Genomic DNA, 23,325 nt, shown 5'->3' on the forward strand with positions numbered 1-23,325 from the left:
AGATCTTCCTGTAGTGAGCCCAGGTTGATGCCTCACTACATCAACCTACTTTACATCCTCGCTAACATATGTTACTTAACGTCGCTAAAATCTACGCTACGTTCTTCCTCTTCGCTCTCTCCCACACACACACATCCTTCGTTAGTCGTGCGTTCAATGTTATTTTCCTTCACTGTTCTCTCCCTTCCTTTGACCCAGGTCAACGGCAGTAAAGCCCCTCCCACACAGGCCGTCTCCCCCGCTGGGAAACATACAAGCAGTAAAAGCATTGGATCCTCTCGAGACAGTGGCTCATGTCAAACGTGATCTGAAATAGAGATCGTATTCTCAGGGTAAGACAGTCATCACACGACTCAGAGATATTCATTTCTCCCGAAGCGCGAACAGGAAATCTGTGTAATCTGTTTTTGAACGTTTTTAGAGTCTAGGTTTCTACTACTTTTATACACAAATCACTTAATTTCTCAACACACTTCAGTGTTACTCCCGAATACTTGTGACTCACTCCTTCACGAACCCTAAACCCGTTCAGATGAACACATGAAGCGCTTCGAACCACGAGACAAAGCAGCAGTTCTACACAAAGTGATGGTAAACTTTCTCCTCACGGGTTCGTCTATCATGGTACACTTCACAGTCCAAGGTCAGATTATTGTGGAACTTTTCCCTCAACATTTTCCTGAACGCTTTGTGGTTTGGCTCAGCCTAGGGCCCACTTGCTGGCGTGGATGACAGTCAAAACAACTTTTAAATCACCCGAGCAAAATGTCTTTTCTATTTCTTTGCGTTGTATCTTCCTTTCTCTTCGTTCACCGCGATGATTGGTGAGGGAGCACAGAGCTTGGTAACCTGCAAGTCTTCACCGAGACTCACCACAGTTATTTTTGTCTCAGTTTTGGAGTATTCAACCCTAAGATCATGCGTCTTATATGACTGACGTATCATTTACATATATATTGTGTCTTTCATATTCTCTGACGAGAACTTATACTTTTATCAACTGAAGGCAAAACATATATATCATATACGTCTATATATTTAGCAGGAGGATGTGGCTGGGGGAATCTGAGAACACGACTGCCACATCAGACATTTGTGAAGCCTTGATATACTGTTATACTACAGTATATTCAGAAATATAGCGAAGTGCGCATATACAGCACCGGCTACATATGTTTTGTTGAGGGCAATACACATGATTAACTCTACGAATTTATGTGCGTTTGGTCATATATATATATATATATATATATATATATATATATATATATATATATATATATATATATATATATATATATATATATGACGAGGAACGACTTTCGGCTTCCAGCGGGCAGTATGGCTTACCAGGATCCAACACTATATCGAAGTCCTGAACTCCTTCTGAACGCCAGGCACTTTGAACGTCTAGCAGTGTCTCTGTGTGTTCTGAACTGTCTTGGACTGGGTTTGAAGGCCTTCCTCTAGAGCTGTGAGTAGCCATGGTTGTCTCACATAAGTGGTCAGTCTGAGAGACTCATGTTGTTGCTACAGATTGGCGCCCTCCTCCTCCTCCTCCTGGCTCATACCTTCCCTGTCCATAGTTATGTAACACCTTCAACATTTACCATATCATCCCAGAGAAACCTGTCTACCTGGCCATTAAGGCCAGACAGGCGCCTACAGACCGCCATTAGAGGATCACCATCTTATATCTTTTTTTTTTTTTGCCATGAATCCAGAAGGTAATGAGTTTTTTTTGTATGATCATTCTTCTTCCTGGGCCGTACCTCTGTTGAATTCCATTCCCCACCCCCCCTTGTGACGTCATATCCCCTTGTAAAGGCCCAGCTGACGACTGTTCAAGGTGGCCACAGCCACAGTGAACTCAATCATGAACACAAGGTCTCATATCTTTCATTGAGTTTATATAGAAAACAGATTATCATCTGAGCTCATGATCTATTTATCTATACCACAAGACGCAACGATCACCCGACAGTTCAATGTTTACAAGGTGTTCTGCCCCCTCACAGATTGCTATACATGTTTCGCGAGATTCCATTATCACAAATGGTATAATTTACCTCTTGAATTACCTGTGTAGCCCAATAGCCTCCATCTATGGTTGGCAAAGATACTATACATTATAAACACCTCAATTAAGACTATAGGTATAACAAAAACAAGAAACTAGAGTTCATGAAGCCTCAGTGTAGTATCCGAACGAGTTCGAACAGCTCGACTCATATATATATATATATATATATATATATATTATCTCATAATGCCTCTCCGCTGACGCCAGCAAGGCTTCTATTTATTCATTTCCTCTTGATTAGCTCCCGACCATCATGAAACGAGAGAGGAATGACCCACAGCAGAAGGCGAGGCCTCAACCGTGTCTGGGAGGCTATACGAGAGGAGAGGCTCCGAAGAGAAGGTTCGAAAACCTTTTAAATTACTCACGTCTACTAGCAGATAATTGGCCATAAATCCTCCTTTTTGAAGTTCACAGCCCACTAACCGAGGCTGATGATGAGCTCGGTCACGTCGGGTGATATTTAAGTATATATTCCCAGGTTAACGACCTTGCTGGCGCCGTAGCCTTGCCTTTTTCTGAACACTTTTAGTCGTCATCAGAATAAAAGATTTCTCCACAGTTCCAATATTTCCTCAGGTCTATTTATTACTGACGCCTCCTTCCCTCCCCACAGCTGGTTCTGACGCCTCCTTCCCTCCCCACAGATGGTTCTGACGCCTCCTTCCCTCCCCACAGATGGTTCTGACGCCTCCTTCCCTCCCACAGCTGGTTCTTACGCATCCTTCCCTCCCCACAGATGGAGAGAGGCCGCCACAGCTGGAGGCTGAGAGCGACGGCGGTGCAGCTGTTGGTGTTGGCGTTGTGGGCGTGGCCAGCCACATGCGCGCCCCGCCCAGACTCGCCAGAGGCCGACACGCCCACCAGAGCCAACGCCCTCGAGATGCTCCTGTTGACGCCCAGGACCTCGTCCCTGCCCAGCATAGGTGAGTTCGTCCCTCTCCCCACGTCAGTCTTCTCCCCACGTCAGTCTTCTCCCCACGTCACCTTCTCCCCACGTCAGTCTTCTCCCCACGTCAGTCTTCTCCCCACGTCAGTCTTCTCCCCACGTCAGCCTTCTCCCCACGTCAGTCTTCTCCCCACGTCTTTCTCATCCTGGTTAAGTCTTAACCTCCCTCACACACACACACACACACACACACACACACAAACACACACAACTACTGTTCAACGACCATTTCGACAATCCAACAACCACTTAACAACCCAGGACTTAACAACTCCCCCTCCTCCTGCTAACAATCATCACGCTCGCTGATCACCCTACAACGACTGATCTAACAACCCAGGTCTTTTCTCCTCACGACGACGACCCCTTTAGGTCCTACAACTACAAGAGATAACAATCTCTAACAACACGAACAACAACAATCATAACCCCTAGTTAAACTACCCCTGAACGATTGACCAAACCACCAACTACCATCAATCAGGAGTCCCTTACGAGCCCTCCTGAATCGTAACTACCCCCCCCCTCCCCAACCCTTGCCCCGCCCCCTAGACGAAGGGAGACAGGAAGCCCCCGAAGCCCCTGAGCCAAGACGCCCTTAAAAAAGTGGTCAGGTCTCAACCCGGCCTCCTTGACGAACTCTCCTGGTTAGTATGCCACCCTCCCGCCACTGGAGGAAACGGAGAAGCGTCCACCAGTGGGGTACCACAAGGCCCGGGTCTGGGACCCCGACGTTTCACTGCTGGACACACACAACTCGCTGGTCAAGTCTCAAACTGTGACCACGATTCAAATGAGAAAGAATTAATCCCCCAGATTAACGAGAACTTAGATGACCACACAAAACATTGCCTAGGAGTATATAACGTAGAAAACAGTGTTGTATGTCATAGCTAGGAAGAATGAATTATAAGCGACAGTCTTCACAACCCTAGCTGACCATATGTGGTCACCAGACCGTGTCAGAGATGAGGAAAAAAAAAAATAGAACAAATCCAGAACAGAGCCAGAAAACTAATTCCATTGCTCAGACATAATTCTTCTCGTAAAAGACTCGTTGATCTATAACTATTTTCTAGAACATCTTGTGAACTGCAATGAGAGCTAACCATGTCTTCAAAATATCAGAAAAAAAATGATGATAAAAATAATGAAACCTTTTGCTTTACCGCCCCGTCTCCAGCGAAGGAAACGTGGATTAGCCTTACAAGGTGCGAGAGTTTAAAGTAAGAAACCTAGATTAACATTAACATTGGAGGAATCTGATCTTAACACATGATCCGTGGATTAACTTTCACTCGTACTATGTAGAACTATAGATTAATATCAACTGAAAGAACTGGGGTTCTGGTATGATCAGAAACATGATTAATATCAACATTAGAGGACCTATGATTATTCATCAGATGAACAGTAAATAACATCAATTAACATGTAGAACTTTGACCAAATATAAACACTGAAAGAATCTTAATTCCACACAAGAACAGGTTTTTATATTGCTTTGTTTTATTACCGATATTTGATATTAGACTAAACCCTGAACCAAGAGAAGAACCTTGCGATGTAAGATATATGATTTGTGGGTTTTTTAAACAAGTGAATCTTAATCAAGGTCACCTCTTAGACCTTCTCCACCTCCCTTCCCCAGAGAACAACACATGAATATCATCATCAATATCTCCTCTCAACTTACCCCCTCCTCCTCCTCCTCCCCGCTTACCTCTTCCTCCTCCTCCTCCCCACTTACCTCTTCCTCCTCCTCCTCCTCCTCCTCCCCACTTACCTCTTCCTCCTCCTCCTCCTCCTCCTCCCCACTTACCTCCTCCTCCTCCCCACTTACCTCCTCCTCCTCCCCATTTCCCCCCACCCTCACCACCACCACATCACGTTGTGTTAACCAAGTTAATGTCAAGATGGTAAACCTTTTCCTGCCTCGATAAAAGCGGATCAAGGGGGTCGAACCCCGGTGTCTTGGATCACTTATAAGAAACAGACAAGAAGGCTAAGTTATATCTTGTTATATTCCGAATAAAGAAATATAATTTTTTTTTGAAATCTGATGTAGATATAATGAATTACAGGCAAACTGGAGGTTTTTATGATCCTGAATAGTGTCATGTATATCAGAAATGACTAATATATATATATATATATATATATATATATATATATATATATATATATATATATATATATATATATATATATATATATAGTAAGGGGGGGGGGGGTGAAGGAGGGTGGGAGGAGGGTTGTGAGATGGTCGGTAATTACGTGTACTGCAGTCGTTCTTTCAGGCGGGTCCGGACCAGGTTCCAGCGCTGACCTCGTCAACTACTACATACCAGTCATCATGGCCGAGATGGCTGCCCCAGTCTCCACCAGAGGTGGGTCACTGCTACCCAGTGTGTGTGTGTGTGTGTGTGTGTGTGTGTGTGTGTGTGTTCTACCCTTTCCCATCATACTCTTTCCTGGATTTCCTAAAAGCTGTTGTGATGACGTATGTCATCTGTGGTCAGCTGTTCCACCTTGGCTACATGTCTGCTACATCCACGTCCGTCGAGCGCCCTGGTGATCGTGTCGTCGCCACAACACTGACGCGTCGTTTTAACGACAACATCACGTCCCTAGAGACTCGTTGTCGTCCCTAGAGACCCGTCGTCGTCCCTAGAAACCCGTCGTCGTCCCTAGAAACCCGTCGCCCTGAGTGTCACATCATCCCGAACGACGTTTTCTTCCTATAGTTACCACATCTTCGCCTGAGAGAGCTGATAAGTCGTCCCGGGAGACTGGTCCCCAGGGACGCGTCGCCCCTTTAGGCCAACGCCCCGTCGCACCAGGCAGGACCTGTGTCGTCGTCCCTTGACCTTGGAAGTCGTAACTCTGGTCGTCCGACTGTTGCTATGAACAGCTGGCCACACGCAAGAAGGGCTTCACCATCCACTCGAATTCTAGTCAGATTTCCTCCTGCATAATTGCAACGTGAGAGCGACCATGTGAGACGCTTCGTGAGATGTGGACCGAAGAGGTGGACTGGCCTCTCCTGTCGAAGCCCACGTCGAAACCTGAGTCGTCCGAGTGACCAAAATGTAGTTAAGATACGGCTGTCCAAGTGACTCAAGAGGTGAGGCTGAAGTGGGGTTCTGGAGTGAGGGAGGGTTATTAAGGCCACTTGGGTGTGGCGAGAGAGAGAGGAAGAGAAAAGAGCCGGAAGAAGACGAAGGAGGAGGAGGAGGAGGAGGAGGAGGAAGTGGGTCTCGTCTTGCACAAGAGCCAGTAGCTCTGGTCCGCCAGATGTCCCCAACCGACTTACCTTCACGTCCCGGGCAAAGTAAGAGCAGTCGACCACAGACCTTGATGCCACGCACCTGTCAACACACTCGGGTCCTCGCCACGCATCTGTCAACACACTCGGGTCCTCGCCACGCACCTGTCAACACACTCGGGTCCTCGCCACGCATCTGTCAACACACTCGGGTCCTCGCCACGCACCTGTCAACACACTCGGGTCCTCGCCACACACCTGTCAACATACTCGGGTCCTCGCCACGCACCTGTCAACACACTCGGGTCCTCGCCACGCACCTGTCAACACACTCGGGTCCTCGCCACGCACCTGTCAACACACTCGGGTCCTCGCCACGCATCTGTCAACACACTCGGGTCCTCGCCACGCACCTGTCAACACACTCGGGTCCTCGCCACGCACTCCCCCGACATATCTCACTCACTCCAGGGACTCTGTAAACCGTCTTTCTTTCGTTTTCTTTTTCTACATCCAGCTGATTTACCTGATGTTGACTCGTCTACCACTGTACTTCCCTCACTCTCTTCCCTGACCAGGGACAGGTGTTGGGTAAACACAGATGTTGCGACGTCCACTTGTGTTTCTAAGTTACAGTCTTGCGTAGAGCTTGTGGTCCATTGTGTTGCTTCAGATCTGTGGCCTTCTGTTGTGTTGGCTGAACTTGTGGTTCTCCGTTGAGGTGGATGGACGTACTTACTAAGAAAGTATGATGTATTGTATTGCCAAGCTTTGTGTTGTGATGTTATATGTTGCGTTACTTTATGTTGTGAGTTGATGTGCTTATGTGTGTCCTCAAGTGACGAATCGTGTTACACTGTGACTTAAATATGTTGTCGTGTATACTGGTTTGATCAATTGCGTTCTACTGTATCATGTTGCTTTATGATGTTGTTTATCAAGTTGCAAGGTTTGCTGATGAATTGTGTTGCACTGTGGTGCTTTGTGGCATGCTTGTGTTACGATGTTTTGTGTTGCGTGTATGGCGTGTAGTGTTGTGGACTGGTGCTTTATATCATGTTGAGTTTACAAGTGTTTTGTCACGATTTGTGTTGTGTTGCAACATTCTAAGTCATGTTGCAAGAACTTGTCTTGCAGTGTGTTGTGTTGTGAGATTTGAGTTGTGATGTATGATTATATTTCGTATGATATATATTGGACCTTTTGTGTTGAGACTTGTTTTGTGTTTTCACTTTATAAAATGTTGATATGTGGTAACATATTATATAGTCATAATCAGTATAACATATATCAGTATGTTGTAGTATGTTGTGACATGATGAGGCGTCTTACATTTAGCGTTTCATGTATCATAACACTCAGCTCATGTTATGCTTCACCACATCACATTATGTAACATGTTGTGACGCATGTGTGCCATGTTGTGACACATGTGTGCCATGTTGTGACGCATGTGTGCCATGTTGTGACGTACGTGTGCCATGTTGTGACGCATGTGTGCCATGTTGTGACGTACGTGTGCCATGTTGTGACGTATGTGTGCCATGTTGTGACACATGTGTGCCATGTTGTGACGTATGTGTGCCATGTTGTGACGTATGTGTGCCATGTTGTGACACATGTGTGCCATGTTGTGACACATGTGTGCTATGTTGTGACGGATGTGTGCCATGTTGTGACACATGTGTGCCATGTTGTGACGTATGTGTGCCATGTTGTGACACATGTGTGCCATGTTGTGACGTATGTGTGCCATGTTGTGACGCATGTGTGCCATGTTGTGACGTATGTGTGCCATGTTGTGACGCATGTGTGACATGTTGTGTCGTTACAGACCCGAGCGTTATTCGTGTGACCGGATGTCGACAAGGGTTCATGGAGGACCAATCAGGAGGCTGCCGTCCTATCTTTAACCCAACTCCTTACTACCCGCGAAGCACACGGCCCAATAGGTGAGTCTGGATCATCACCCCTTCGTCAGTTCCAGTGGAGGGTAGTTAGGGGCTTCCTACCTTCGTCAGTGGGGTAGTTAGGGGCTTCCTCTCTTCGTCAGTTCCAGTGGGGGTAGTTAGGGGCTTCCTACCTTCGTCAGTGGGGTAGTTAGGGGCTTCCTCTCTTCGTCAGTTCCAGTGGGGGTAGTTAGTGGCTTCCTACCTTCGTCAGTGGGGTAGTTAGGGGGTTCCTCTCTTCGTCAGTTCCAGTGGGGGTAGTTAGGGGCTTCCTCTCTTCGTCTGTTCCAGTGGGGCTAGTTAGGGGCTTCCTACCTTCGTCAGTGGGGTAGTTAGGGGCTTCCTCTCTTCGTCAGTTCCAGTGGGAGTAGTTAGGGGCTTCTTACCTTCGTCAGTGGGAGTAGTTAGGGGCTTCCTACCTTCGTCAGTGGGGTAGTTAGGGACTTCCTTCCTTCGTCAGTGGGGTAGTTAGGGACTTCCTTCCTTCTTCAGTGGGGTATTCAGGGACTTCCTTCGTCAGCTCTATTCCAGGCAGGTCTTTCACAGGTCCTCTACAGCTGGTCAGGTCTTCCATAGACCAAACAGGTCCCTGGCTGGTCTAGGTAGGCGAATGGCTGTTGGGTCTTCCTCCATTGTTCTCTCATGTCCCTAAATGGCTATGTAGGGAAGTGATCAGGTCGGTTCTTTACTAGTTATTAGGAAACCTGAATGTCCACTTAAGTCCCCTGTAGACAGTCAGGTCCCTCTCAGGTCCCTTTGTGGTCAATATGTCTCCCTTACGTCACCAAAGACCTTCAGTAAATAGATAGGTCCCCTCAGGGTCAGTCAAAGGCATCCGTGTGGAGAGTCAGGTCCCTCATGGATCAGTCAGGTCCCTCATGGATCAGTCAGGTCCTTCATGGATCAGTCAGGTCCTTCATGGATCAGTCAGGTCCCTCGTGGATCAGTCAGGTCCCTCATGGATGAGTCAGGTCCCTCATGGATGAGTCAAGTCCCTCATGTTTGAGTCAGGTCCCTCATGGATCAGTCAGGTCCCTCATGGATGAGTCAGGTCCCTCATTGACCAGTCAGGTCCCTCATGGATGAGTCAGGTCCCTCATGGATCAGTCAGGTCCCTCATGGATCAGTCAGGTCCCTCATCACTAACGCATCAAACCCTCCACAGGTCAGGGAACCAACCATCCAGGAGACCTCACAGGTGAGTCATATCTTTCCTGGTCATTACAGTTCCTCATACGTTGCCACAAATTATCTAAGGTAAACTCAAATGTCTTTGAAATCATTCTTATATAAACAGTATTATGATGACACAAATTCATTTGCTAATAAGCTTCTTGTATTTACTAAATTCGCCCAATACCTTTTTAAGAGGTTTGAAGATTTTTTTGTTTGTCTTTAATGCAGTTCCTGTGTGTAGTTGTCATTTGTTCTTCACTGTCCAGGGTCTTGCTGCCTCGTATATATAGTACGGATTTCTTCTCCAAGTCCCTCTCATACTCCACTCATAATTCTACCTCCTCATTTTCTTCTCATTCTTTTTGGTGTTCCTCTTCTTCCTCACTAATGAGACTCGTGTCGTCCATTTCTTACCTTCAACTTTCACATTACTTCTTGAAATACCTTACGTTCCCCTCCCGATGTTCCTTACGTTCCTTACGTTCCTTTCCCGACGTCTGCCTTTTAATCATCTCTTTCCTTCTTACTTTTTCCTCTCATTTCTGAGGATCTTAACCCAGTCTCACTCCCAACTCTCTCTCTCTCTCTCTCTCTCTCTCTCTCTCTCTCTCTCTCACACACCACGACCTCACTTGACCCTCGTCTTGTTGTCTCGCGTCCTCCCGACTTCCCCAGGCACACGAGCGTGGCCAGCATCCTGCCGATGATTCGCTCTCCGCCCCGCGTGCCCCGGCCGGAGATACAGACGCAGAGGGACCTCATCCGGCAGTTCAGCAGACGGAGGCCCGCCTGGTTCAGGCGTAGTCTTGCGGACTCGAAGGACGCCGCCCCTGCCGACGCCGCCTCTGCCGACGCCGCCCCTGCCGCCGACGCCCCCGCCCCCGACGCCGGCACAGACGGACCCTCACCCCGCACCAGGAGAAAACTGGTTCCTGTGCCCGTCTCCGCCACCACCACCCCTGCTACTGACGCCACTACCACCACCATCAGTAGTGCGACGCCCACCAGCACGACCACCGATACCACGACCATAGCGCCCAGCACCACGACAGTTGATTGCGACGATTAAGACATTGTTGGATGTTTCCCTGGCCTGAGGGCGCTAGAGGGAGACGACCCCCCTTTGCCAGTGGTTTTCCACCCCTCCTCCTCCTCCTCCTCCTCCTCCCTGGTGTCGAGGCCGAGTTGTTTGTGTTCAAAGATTTTATTTTTCTATAATGCTTTAGTAGTAGGGCGAGGCCTTCCCCCCCACCCCACACACACCCCTCTCGTTGCTATACTGGATGATAAACATGGTCGCTACGAGCCTGGCTTTGAGGTATACCGTGAGCGCGTGCGCCCGGAACGCGATGGACAAAGTTCTTAGCGAGACATGTAGCCAGAAGGTTACACATGCTTAAGAAAGAGAAAACTGGTTGTTAGAGTCAGGGTCACGGGCCATCCTTGATGGTGTTTGGCTGACAACTGAGGGAGGAAGTCCTCACCACTCACTACCTTACTCACACCCTCCATAATTTATTACTAAGATTTGTATTATTCTCGCTCTACTTTATGTGGCTCTGAAGGCCTTATTTAACTCTCTCTCTCTCTCTCTCTCTCTCTCTCTCTCTCTCTCTCTCTCTCTCTCTCTCTCTCTCTCTATCTCTCAACCCTTCGTCATCCTGTAAGTTATTCTCACCTCTCGTTCCCCTGGTACACAGCCCTTATCTTTCAAACTCCTTCATCTGTTTCCTACTTTTACTCTTCAGCGTAAACACTAGGAAGAAACGATTGATCCCTGATCCATGAAACGCTGATCCCAGTTGACGTGTTTATAAAAAGCCAAAATTACCGTATGTCCCCCAGCATATGCCATACATCCTCATGTATCGTACACAGTACATATTATAAGATTTCTCTCTCCTCTAAAGATCTTGAAATTGGAGCTAAAATTCGTAACAAAATAAGTTATACACGAATAAAGGTATACACAAATTTGGATATGAAAATTATAGATCTAATGGACATTTTTTAAAATGAAAAATGCTAATAATTGACTGTGCGTGAGTGGTTTTATATCACTGCCGTGTTGAGGGAGTGAGAGAGAGATATCTGAATCATGCGATCCATATCAATACAACAGTAACAACGTTGATAAATGGAAGATATTCACAGAAAACGTGGAGCTCGTTCATCGTTACCACCAGTTAGCAAAACTGCTTCCTCCCAGTTACTGAATCATCCGTCGACTGTAACATACCGACAGGAGACTGTAAGTCGTCTCCCTCTGCTGCTGTACCCGTGCTGTACCCCTCCTCACTAAGTTATACAGGGAAACACAACCTCCTCCTCCGCCTCCCCCTTCCAATGTTACCAATGGTCTAGTGTGAGTCTTCATCGCGGACAACTGTGGTGGTAGTTGTGGTCGTTCACTCGCAGGAAGCTCTCCTTCCAGTCAAAGTTTCCACTTCATCCAGTCATACTCAGAGGCTAGGGACAGTCCTGAGTGTTTGTGACTGGTTCAGTTGCCAAGTGGTTGACAGTTTACCAATAATTGTAAGTCTTGCTACAGTTTGTCTACAAACAGTTTGCGGAAACTAGTGCTAATATGAAAGGGATATAGTTCAGCTCCATATATATATATATATATATATATATATATATATATATATATATATATATATATATATATATATATATATATATGAGTGATTCAGGGCATTTATGGTGGTGGAGGGGGGTCTACGACCCCATTCCCCCCTTCTCTTTTACTAAAGAGAAATTCATTTGATGATTATTTTTGTACTTTTATATTTTAGTAGTTTACTACTTTTGTCATAATACAACGTCTCAAGATAATATCTCTTACCATGCCGTAACATCAAGAAACATTCTTCGTAAACATTTAAATGTCCAACATCTCTCTGGGCATTGATAGATTTCATGATTTTAAATGACCATTTGTGTTTGGAACATACTGAAAATGTTTTTTTTAAGACTGCCCTTCCGTCACACCTGTGTACGTCATCATAAATACATCCTTCATTGGACATTGTCGACTTGATAAAAGCATCTCATCATTTCAATCATTCGCTCTGTTCTAGAATGATTAATAATGTTACCATATCAAATGTGCAATAAAACATTAAATATAAACATGTCGTCTGCTGTCACAACCCCCTTTTCTCTGGTTCTCACACCTCAGAGATACAGATGCTGTTCTAGATTTATGACAATGTACAATACAGAAACTTTGTCTTCATGTGTTGGGCTGAAATCTAACATTACATGGTTAACTTGTGCCTCAAAGGATGATCAAGGAAGGACACCAATCACAGAGAAGTTTAATGTCGAGGTAAAACGAAGGGAAGTTTTGATTGGCTCATGTCATCGCGCGCGCGCACACACACACACACACACACACACACACACATACACACAAGACTTACTCTTCTGTAAGACAAGAGACTAGGAATTCAAACTGTTGTCTCTGACAAGTGGCCTGTAAGAGACTTAGAAAGAGACACTGAGACATGGATGATGAATTTCAGTCCTAGTAAACAAGGATGTAGCACAGTGAAAGAGATCCTTAGTATTAGTGTCATCTGACAGGAAATAAGCTGCAGGAATCTGTGTATGAAAGCGGCTTGAGCGTTGATGAAAGCGGCTTGAGCGTTGACGTAGTTCCTAACCATTCGTAAGTCTCACCACAGGAATACGGTAAGGAGGCACACTGTCTACCTGCGTATATTAGAGTAACATTGGAACATATGGATCAAGATATATTCAGCAAGCTGCACATCTCCTACTGATGACCCAAACCACAATAATGCTTCTCTGGTTTGGTCACAACATTTAAAGAAACTCAAAGATTTCATAGAGAAGGTCCAGAGGAGGATGACAGAGAGATGGTATAAGAATTAAGAGAGATGAGTTACAGGGAGGAGAGGGTGGAAGTCTTGCATGTATCCACATGGAAGACTGAAGAGCAAGGGGTGACTTGATGAAAACCTTCAATTTTCTTAACCTGTCTCATATTGTCTCTCATACTGTCAACAGTGAAAAGTATTTCAATAGATACAAATATAAGAACAACCAGAGAACACGACCCGAAATTAAGTCATGAACAAGTTATATAAAAAGATATATAAATCACTTTTATAGTATAAGATCTGTGGATTAAGGGAATATACTAAATGTTGGCATTGTGAATGTAAATAGCATTGAATACTTTAAAAACTTGCCTGATAGTAGAGAATGTACGAGTGATGGGGTCGTGATGGGGTCGTGATGGGGTCGTGATGGGGTCGTGATGGGGTCGTGATGGGGTTGTGATGGGGTCGTGATGGGGTCGTGATGGGGTTGTGATGGGGTCGTGATGGGGTTGTGATGGGGTTGTGATGGGGTTGTGATGGGGTCGTGATGGGGTCGTGATGGGGTTGTGATGGGGTCGTGATGGGGTTGTGATGGGGTCGTGATGGGGTCGTGATGGGGTTGTGATGGGGTCGTGATGGGGTCGTGATGGGGTTGTGATGGGGTCGTGATGGGGTCGTGATGGGGTTGTGATGGGGTCGTGATGGGGTCGTGATGGGGTCCTGCGAGTGTAGAACTCCCTCCTCACATAATGATGGTCATCATAAACCCGTTATGACATAGACGATTTGAAATATACACATACACATATACACATATAAGTACATATAGTGATTTACTTATCAGTTTGCACATGGAGGCAGACAAGGTGCAGGATGAGAGAGAGAGAGAGAGAGAGAGAGAGAGAGAGAGAGAGAGAGAGAGAGAGAGAGAGAGAGAGAGAGAGAGAGAGAGAGAGAGAGAGAGAACTTGTCATAGCCCTTGGTATCACCTCGTGTTCCCCAGCACCAGTTGGTACCGCTGGCGTACCACAGGGTTGCACAGGGAGCAGGTGGAGGGAGTGGGGGGGGGGGAACCTACCGCAGATTACATTGTCCCGTGTGTGTGTGTGTGTGTGTGTGTGTGTGTGTGTGTATTCGTCATCTCTGAGATACGTCACACATCACACTATGCTAATCACGGTCATCCATGCCAAAAAAAATAAATAAGTTCATGGGGTCGGTTGTACTGTATTTTGTATCGTGCGTTGTACAGAATCTTCGTTCAGAACATAACATACAGAATTCCTCTCATTACGTGTGATGACCTTAGAATGGTCAGGTCATGACCTGGTTTGCAACAGACGGGGTCTCACGTAGCCTGGACCCCTCTGTCTTCCACAAGGAGAACTCAAAAATATTTCCAATCCATCATTATCGTATCATTATCATTATTTCCCTTTTCCTTATCCATCCTGGTGTGTCGTGTAGGTATATATGCCGCTGGATAGCAATGGAATCGATAAACATAGCCTCCAGAATATCACAGAAACCACGTCTTTGAAAACTCTTAGATTACTTTTCCTCGTCTCTTCTAACTTCTCTATTTCTTAAGCCCTTTTTTTTTAAATACATGTAGGGCCAGGCACCAATGAGCTTGACTGTCCAGTTCGACAATGTAGAGATGATTTATTTCCTCATACATCAATCAATCTATATGGAAAATTTACCAAGGTCTTCATGAGAGGAATTTGATCCCACAACTATCATCTTTTTCGTCGGGACATTTGGCCTCATGTGGGACATCACTCGTAATGCTGATGTGTGTCGTCTTTCCCGGGCGTCATCCTCTCCAGTGGTCTACAAGCTCAGTTCTTCTTCTCATCTTTAAAGGATTCGATCGCTTCTTGCCAGCCGCATGCCAGATGCAGTCCTGTTCAACCGATCGAGGATTCGAACCCGTGTATCTAGCTGAGCGAGAATGTTCTTGTATTTGGTGCACGAGCCAAGCTTTGTACTTATACTTGCTCCCGAAGTGCCTCAGATAGATAGGTAGACAGACAGACACAGATAGATGGGGCTCTAAGAGTATGAAACTCCTTCGTACAGTACCAACTGGCAATTACGAGAGAGAGAGAGAGAGAGAGAGAGAGAGAGAGAGAGAGAGAGAGAGAGAGAGAGAGAGAGAGAGAGAGAGAGAGAGTAGATAAGAGGTGACCACAACCAGAAGGTTAAACCCACAACGCGATTCCGCCACATCAAGTGAACCCTTTCATCATCATTATCATCATGACACACTGATATCATGAACACAAACCAGCTTCCACCTGACTACAGATTACACCATCCACCTCCCCTGTTCCCTGGTGTACCTCTTATCGGTGTTATCATTCATTGCTGGTGTTATCGATCCTCTATTGTTTCCCCTGCCAACGATCCTGGAGGCTCACTCGTGTGTTAGCCAGAGAGCCGTAGCCACGACTGTTGCAGTTGTTCGTCCGCATAGTTGATCGTCAGAAGGTACGTAGTCCATAAAGTGGTTCGCCAGAGGGTAATACAGAGATATATTCGTCTGTCCAGTTGTTTCTCCACAAGGCTGGTGGTCAGTAGAAATAGTGTTACTAGTTTCCTTTAAAGTAGTGAGAGTGAGTGGGTAGTTGATGGTGGCCTGTGAAGTAGACAGAGACCAGGCGGACGAGGGAGGAACGTACATATGGGTTTGAATAGATGAAAGTTGTGACGATGTTTTGGCGTCCAGTTGCGAGGAAGTGTCTGAGTCGATGGAGAATGTGTGTGTGGATGTGTTCCTTCCAGTCTAGTTTGTATTCCAGTGTGACAACGAGAAGCGTGTGTGTGTGTGTGTGTGTGTGTGTGTGTGTGTGTGTGTGTGTGTGTGTGTTCTAATGGTCCTGACCCACTAAAAGTCACACATTATGAATAAATGGCCCGAGGTGGCCCGCTTCCCGACGACGTATTCAAAGGTGTACTAACGGTTGCCTTCTCTGCTTCCAGAGTCGGAAGCCGCCAGGATGGTCCAGTTCGACGGCTCGTACAAACTGGAGAAGAATGAGAACCTCGAGGAACTGCTGGCCAAGATGGGTGAGTCCAGCGCCTGGAACACCAGACCGGAGCCTGGAACGCCAGACCATGGCCTGGAACACCACGTCACCCCCACACACCAACACACCACGTCACCCCCACACCAACACACTACGGCACCCCCAACATACACCTCCACACCAGCACACCACGTCACTCCCAACATACACCCCTACACCAGCACACCACGTCACCCCAACATACACCCCCACACCAACACACCACGTCACCCCCAACATACACCCCCTACACCAGCACACCACGTCACCCCCAACATACACCCCTACACCAACACACCACGTCACCCCCAACATACACCCCCACACCAACACACCACGTCACCCCAACATACACCCTCACACCAGCACACCACATCACCCCCAACAGACGATCTAAATGACAAAGGAGGTGGAAGTAACAGGAGACAACAGTAAGGTAACAGACGACGCTAACCTAACAGGCGACATCATTCTAACAGACAATGTTATTTCAACAGACTATGTTGATCTAACCAACGCCATGAATCTAACAGCCATCATTAACTAAGCGATGACTTAAATGTAATACAAGACGTTAATCTAACAGACAACATTAACAGACAACACCAAATTAACAGACGACATCATTCTAACAGTTACCAGTCTGACAGACGGCCTGGAGCTGGTTACTTGCTTCCAAGGTTCATATGTGAAACAAAAAAAAATTATGATATGATCAGTTATCCATTGGTTTGACCACAGACTGAAATAGCAGCTGTGTGAGTTGAGATAATGATGATTACTGGATACAAACCAGTAATAGATCAATTACATGTAAGGTCCAGATGTTTTATAGATGTTTTACTTATGTATCCTCTGGTAGTTTATCATCACCGTAAAACAGTGAAGTAATTAATTATTTACGACTAGATATTGCCTTAATTATCCCATCGTAGATCATCATGTTAAAATTACACTTATAGATTCAAGATATCCAATTATTTTTTTTTTTTGAGATAGAATATTATTTGTTTGTGTTGTACTCTCTTCAGATGTAAATAAGGTGAAGAGAAAGATGGCTCTGATGTCGAAGCCTAGTGTTGAAGTGAAGGTTGAAGGCGACAACTGGACCATGGTCACCCACTCCACCAGACGGACTGTCACTTGGAACTTCAAACTCGGAGAGGAAAAGGAGTTGGTGGCTGCTGACGGCAGCAATTTTAAGGTCAGTAGGTTCCTGTATCTTCTCTTATCATTTCATATCGCTTTTCATCACTTCTCGTCTGTCATTAGATATCAACACATCTGTAGTCCCGATGTAGAAGAGGGTGAAGTACAGAAAAAAAAAAAGTATATTTGATGTAGTTTACCCTTGATTTTATCCATGCTCATGTTCACTTAAGATTATCAGAGAAAATTATTAACAGTAACTATACTGAATAGATAGATTTGATACATAGATGTATATGAATGTAGATAGATACTTTTATTAACTCGGAGAAGGAATCTCATTCCATCAAAGTGATGATACCGGAAGGACACAGCGAAGTTAAGGATTTACTGGAAAAGACACAGGAAAACATACATTCGGTGGGAAGGTTCATCACAGCTAAACCCCCAAAAGCTTTATTTTCATTCCGTCAGCCAAATGCTACATTCGTACTACTGCGATGAAACTGTTAACCGTACCATAAACAAATGTAATTTACATAATCCTGATAAGATACCCCGAGTGGCACAAGATTATCCATCTACGGTATCATATCTGGATTACAAACAGGTCAATTTTCGAACACTCGTATCGGGGGTTTAATGTCATCCAGAATGGCCTACGTGACTGATACACCCACGGCACTGCTGACGACCCCCATGGCACTGCTAACGACCCCCACGGCACTGCTGACGACCCCCACGGCACTGCTGAACGGCGGGTGGAGCCAACATGTCGCAAGCAGCCACCTCAAAATCGAACCCCGTCTCCCTAAATGTAGACAGTGGCTGCCTTCTTCTTTTTCATTCGTCTATTACTCGTATGTTTTCTTACGTTTACCTTCCTATCACGTCTCCAGGCGACGTTTACACTGGAGGAAGACAAGCTGATGCAGTACACGGTGGAGGGGCACGACACGGCCCTGGAGATTGTCAGGCAGTTCACCGACCACGGCATGATACAGGTACTGTTGCCTGCTGGACCTGTTGTTGGTAGGGTACAGACACTGTTGTCAGGGTAGAGGTAATGTGGGTAGATATGTATGTAAGGTAGGCTTAAGTGGGCAGACCCCATGATTCTAGTCATTATGTTTCATAATAACCTTCCCTCCTCACGCCTCCTTCCCTCCTCACTCCTCCTTCCCCTCCTCACTCCTCTTCCCCTCCTCACTCCTCTTCCCTCCTCACTCCTCTTCCTCTCCTCACTCCTCCTTCCCTCCTCACTCCTCCTTCCCTCCTCACTCCTCCTTCCTTCCTCATTCCTCCTTCCCTCCTCACTCCTCCTTACCCTCCTCACTTCTCCTTCCCTCCTCATTCCTCCTTCCCTACTAGCTCCTCCTTCTCTCCTCACTCCTCCTTCCCTCCTCACTTCTCCTCCCCTCCTCACTCCTTCTCCCCTCCTCACTCCTCCTTTCCTCCTCACTCCTCCTTCCGTCCTCACTCCTCTCCCCTACTCACCATACAAACACGATCATTAGCAGTTTGAGAAGATATCAATGATGACGTGCAACAGACAGATTACGTGGCTATAATCAATGATGGTTCAGAATTATGAGTCATGCTGTTATGATCCGTTTCTCTCTTCTCACAGGAACTTACTCACAAGGATTCTGGCACGAAGTGTACCAGGACATTCAAGAGAACGGCGTAAGTGTACGTGACTCTCGTGACATGTGTGGGGCTCCCGTGACATGTGTGGGGCTCCCGTGACATGTGTGGGGCTCCCGTGACGCGTGTGACTCCCGTAATGTGTGTGTGGGCTCCCGTGACGTCACTGGGGTAAACCTCCCTGCCGTGACGTCATGTACAGGGACTGTAGTGAAGCTGCCGTGACGTCATCTGCAGAAGCTCCTACTTTTCAACTTAACATCACTTATATGACTTCACCAACAACGATTTCTCACTACTTATGTCACGACGTTACTTTAGAAGCCATTGCTGATGCCGTCACATTACAGTGTTACTGTCACACGTCATCAAATATCTTTGATTATTATCTTTAATATACTGAACTTGATGTAAAACAATACAAGATATTACTTCAGTGATGAAGTTAGAGCAGTGAAAAGTGTAGGATGAAGACAGTGAACAGTGTAGGGTAGAACTAGTGTTATCATTAGGATGAAAAATTATCAATGTGTATCTAATTACTCATATTAATAGTGTGAGTTTGTGAATCAAACTAATTATGATCATTTCTTGAGCTTTGATCAGTAGATGAATGAGTATGGAATTTATTATCCTCACAAGACACAAGAAAAAGTTTAAAAAGTTTATGATAGATCGAGAAAGATGTTAACATAATGTTTGTTGATGGATCTAGGTCATAAGATGTTTGGGAGAAATTCATCAATTATTTCAAGTAATTACGGCAGTCTTGAGCTCATATGTTAAATAAAGAATGACATGTTCTTCTGCTCGTCTCATTATCACCATTATCCAGGGCTGACCCTAGCCTTCAGGGGGCCCTGAGGTGTGTGTCTTTAGGAGGGAGGCCCACCTGCACTCTTCGAACTCCACCTTAAATCGCCAGCTCCAGGCAGGGTGTGTGTGGCAGGACCTCCCGCCTTCCTGCAGACTGCCATGTAACGATAAGGACGAGGAGGACCCCCCTTCCCCCCCCTCAGCAGACGGGGCCCTACGCCACGAGCGTACGTAGCGTATAGGAGGAGAGGGTCGACCCTGGTCATAACCCCCCACCACTATCACCAGCACCAACACCACCACTATCTCCACCACTATCACCAGCACCAACACCACCACTATCTCCAGCACTATCACCAGCCCCAACACCACCACTATCGCCATCACCATCAGGGGACACAGCGAGGGGGAAGGGACATAGATAAGTGAAGACATAGCCAGTAAGAAGGGCATTGAAGGGCATAGCTCAGATAGAGGGACATAACCAGGAGGAAGACGTGGCACAGACGGTAACCAGAAGGTTTAGCGAGGCACAGAGCGTAATCATGAGGAAGGACACAGCGCATGGCACATTACATAAGGAAAACGGAGAATGATGATGAACAAGAGGGGCAGACGTGGGCAGAAGGAGAAGTTACAGAACTAAACCAGGAACTTACTGGAGGGTGAGGGGGTGTGGGGATGTGGGGAATAAACAGGATATTGTGGGGGGTGTGGGGGAGGCGTTGGGTGACGGAGATGGGGGTGTGGGGTGAGGATACGACACCCGACACCCGACAATACGGGGACCTGCATCACACACTCTGGCTTGGGTCAGCCACAGCTCACATAACAAATGAACGTCACCTGTTGTTAACATGACTCGTTAATGATGATTACGGTTATCCTTTATCATCATCATCATCATCATCATCATCACCATCATCATCATCATTATCATCATCATCTTCATCATCATCATCACTGCTGGTTTTGTTACTATTTAGTAAGCGCAAATAGTCTCTCTCTCTCTCTCTCTCTCTCTCTCTCTCTCTCTCTCTCTCTCTCTCATCGTTCTCGGTCGCATTTCGTATCATTAACTCAACACATTATCATCATTCCGTCCTCCAGGCACGTCGTGATCGCCACACCACCTTGCCACACGTAGATATCTTATCGATCATAAACACAGGCTTTATCTAAACCTTGTTTCCCGCTATATTCCCAGTATGTCTGTGTGTATATATATATAAATTGGCAATGATGGAGTGTCAGGTGGATTATATTTCCCTTTTCCAGTGTAAATTAATTCAAACTTTGAATCTGGTTGTCTTTACCCAGATTCCTGTATTTTCACACACCTGACGCTGAGGACACACACCTGACGTTGTATACACACATATGACGTTTATCACACACACTTGGAGTTGATTACACACACCTGACACTGATTACACACACCTGACTCATTACCCACACCTGCCTAATTACACACACCTGATTCATTACGCACACCTGCCTCATTACACACACCTGACTCATTACCCACACCTGCCTCATTACACACACCTGATTCATTACGCACACCTGCCTCATTACACACACCTGACTCATTACCCACACCTGCCTCATTACACACACCTGACTCATACCACACACCTGAAGATGAGTCTTTTATTTTCATATTCGTTTTGACCAGTGTGTTCATGACTGGCATTTGCCATGAAAAAGAGCCAACTGCAAATGCCTCTTCCATGTCCAGTAAATAGAGAACATTTTCCTGTATTAACAATGTTTGGTAAACACCCTTAACCCCAAACAACAGTTATATATGTATATATGATACAGTAAAGGCCTCAAAGATGTAAATGGTGAATTACTCTATATTTTGTGAACATCATTTTTTACACACTTTGAAATGGCCAGCAAGAAGTTCCAGATGTGAATGGATCCTGAAATCCTCATACATAAATTATACATCAAAGTCTCACGTATGTATACAAGAGGTTCCAAAATATTCATCTAGATGTATGAGCTCATCCTTGATCTAGCTGACTCGAGTTACGCCTTGGGGCCTTGCCACTCCCCAAGCTGTAACTCCATCATAGGGAACTCAACACCAGTGTCCCAGTGGATTAAGACAGTTCCTCAGTGGATTAATCTCTCAGGAAACCACTCGACACGCCACTTAGCTAACCACTGGAACTGTCAGTTAACGAGCAGTTACAGTTTATTGATCATTAATCAGTCATGCAGTTCTCAAGGTGGCTACACTCATTGGTCCAACACTTAGTTAGCAAATAGTAGAAACAACAAGGTTAATAATTCCTTATATATTGATGTATCTATAAAATAAAGATACATTAAAGATAATCATTCCATATACATAAGTTCAAAAACACTCGATTTGCAACGAAAATGTCTGATTTACACCAACGATTTCTATCTTACCATATTATGATCAACATAGATATACATAGAACTATATGTACTACATCAATTGTCATTCTAATTAGATATAGATAGACTATATATTACATGTGAGACTCTTAGTCATAGATGAAAATTAGTTACAGATAAAAAAAATCTATCTTCGTGTCTTAGATTGAGTGAAACATTGATGTAGAGGATGACTATGGCATGACCTCCAGGGGTCCCGTCCCGACCAGTCCCAACCAGTCCCGCCTGTCCCAGCTCCCACGGATCCCACCTATCCCATCATCCACCTGACAAGGGAAGTCACCTGCCCTCCCACCTACATTACTTCCCCTAGATGGACCATGCCCTCCCACCTACATTACCTCCCCTAGATGGACCATCACCTACCCTCCCACACCACCACCTGCTCCAGGTGAACCCCTCCCCTCCTGCCCTCACCTCACCCACCACCTAGTGTTACGTAGGTCATAATATCAACCAAAGATCTTTTTCTTCCAGTTAATCAACCTACTGCAAAATGGAGACAATTTGACATAATCCAGCACGACCCATGACCTCTCTAGTACTCATTCTTTCATGTTAACATACAAACATCATCCAGCACGGTCTGGGTCGTTACATGTAAGTGATGTAACATCATACCCGTCATATGTACTGATGTAAGGCCATGGAACCAATACGTAATCACGATTTTGAAAATATCGAACCAGGGAACATAATTTGCTGACAGCTATTGTTATGGTAACTGTCACTTAAGTGTTCTATTCACAGTGTTCACCTCATTAACATTAATGATACTAGTGTCTAATTCTATATGGAACATTACAACGCAAGAACTTACATTCTTTTTTTTTTGTTATGTTGTTGTTAGTTGTTGTAACGAGCTGTTCTGTGAAGCTTGTTTTGTCGTTTTGACAATGACCTGGGAAAACTGGTCATGAC

At 45.7% G+C, this 23,325-nt stretch overlaps 2 protein-coding genes across 3 annotated transcripts; both read left to right on the plus strand.

The window, feature by feature from the left end:
• Window positions 1–2,787: 2,787 nt before the first annotated feature.
• On the plus strand, window positions 2,788–12,560 carry LOC139759761 (uncharacterized). Its single transcript, XM_071682206.1, has 5 exons — window positions 2,788–3,009; window positions 5,333–5,422; window positions 8,135–8,252; window positions 9,415–9,447; window positions 10,101–12,560. The coding sequence occupies exons 1-5, from the start codon at window positions 2,823–2,825 to the stop codon at window positions 10,492–10,494; spliced, it is 822 nt and encodes a 273-aa protein (XP_071538307.1). The 5' UTR covers window positions 2,788–2,822; the 3' UTR covers window positions 10,495–12,560.
• A 3,074-nt stretch (window positions 12,561–15,634) lies between these two features.
• Window positions 15,635–19,953, plus strand: LOC139759762 (fatty acid-binding protein-like). Of its 2 annotated transcripts, none has more exons than XM_071682207.1 (5): window positions 15,635–15,775; window positions 16,268–16,354; window positions 17,385–17,557; window positions 18,402–18,506; window positions 19,133–19,953. In XM_071682207.1, the coding sequence occupies exons 2-5, from the start codon at window positions 16,285–16,287 to the stop codon at window positions 19,190–19,192; spliced, it is 408 nt and encodes a 135-aa protein (XP_071538308.1). In that variant the 5' UTR covers window positions 15,635–15,775; window positions 16,268–16,284; the 3' UTR covers window positions 19,193–19,953. The 2 variants fall into 2 exon arrangements, with proteins under 2 accessions (XP_071538308.1, XP_071538309.1); XM_071682208.1 differs by lacking the exon at window positions 15,635–15,775 and adding an exon at window positions 15,834–15,857.
• The last annotated feature ends 3,372 nt before the right edge of the window (window positions 19,954–23,325 follow it).

The sequence above is a fragment of the Panulirus ornatus genome, chromosome 34 (assembly GCF_036320965.1).
Source record: "Panulirus ornatus isolate Po-2019 chromosome 34, ASM3632096v1, whole genome shotgun sequence".
Classification (NCBI taxonomy): domain Eukaryota; kingdom Metazoa; phylum Arthropoda; class Malacostraca; order Decapoda; family Palinuridae; genus Panulirus; species Panulirus ornatus.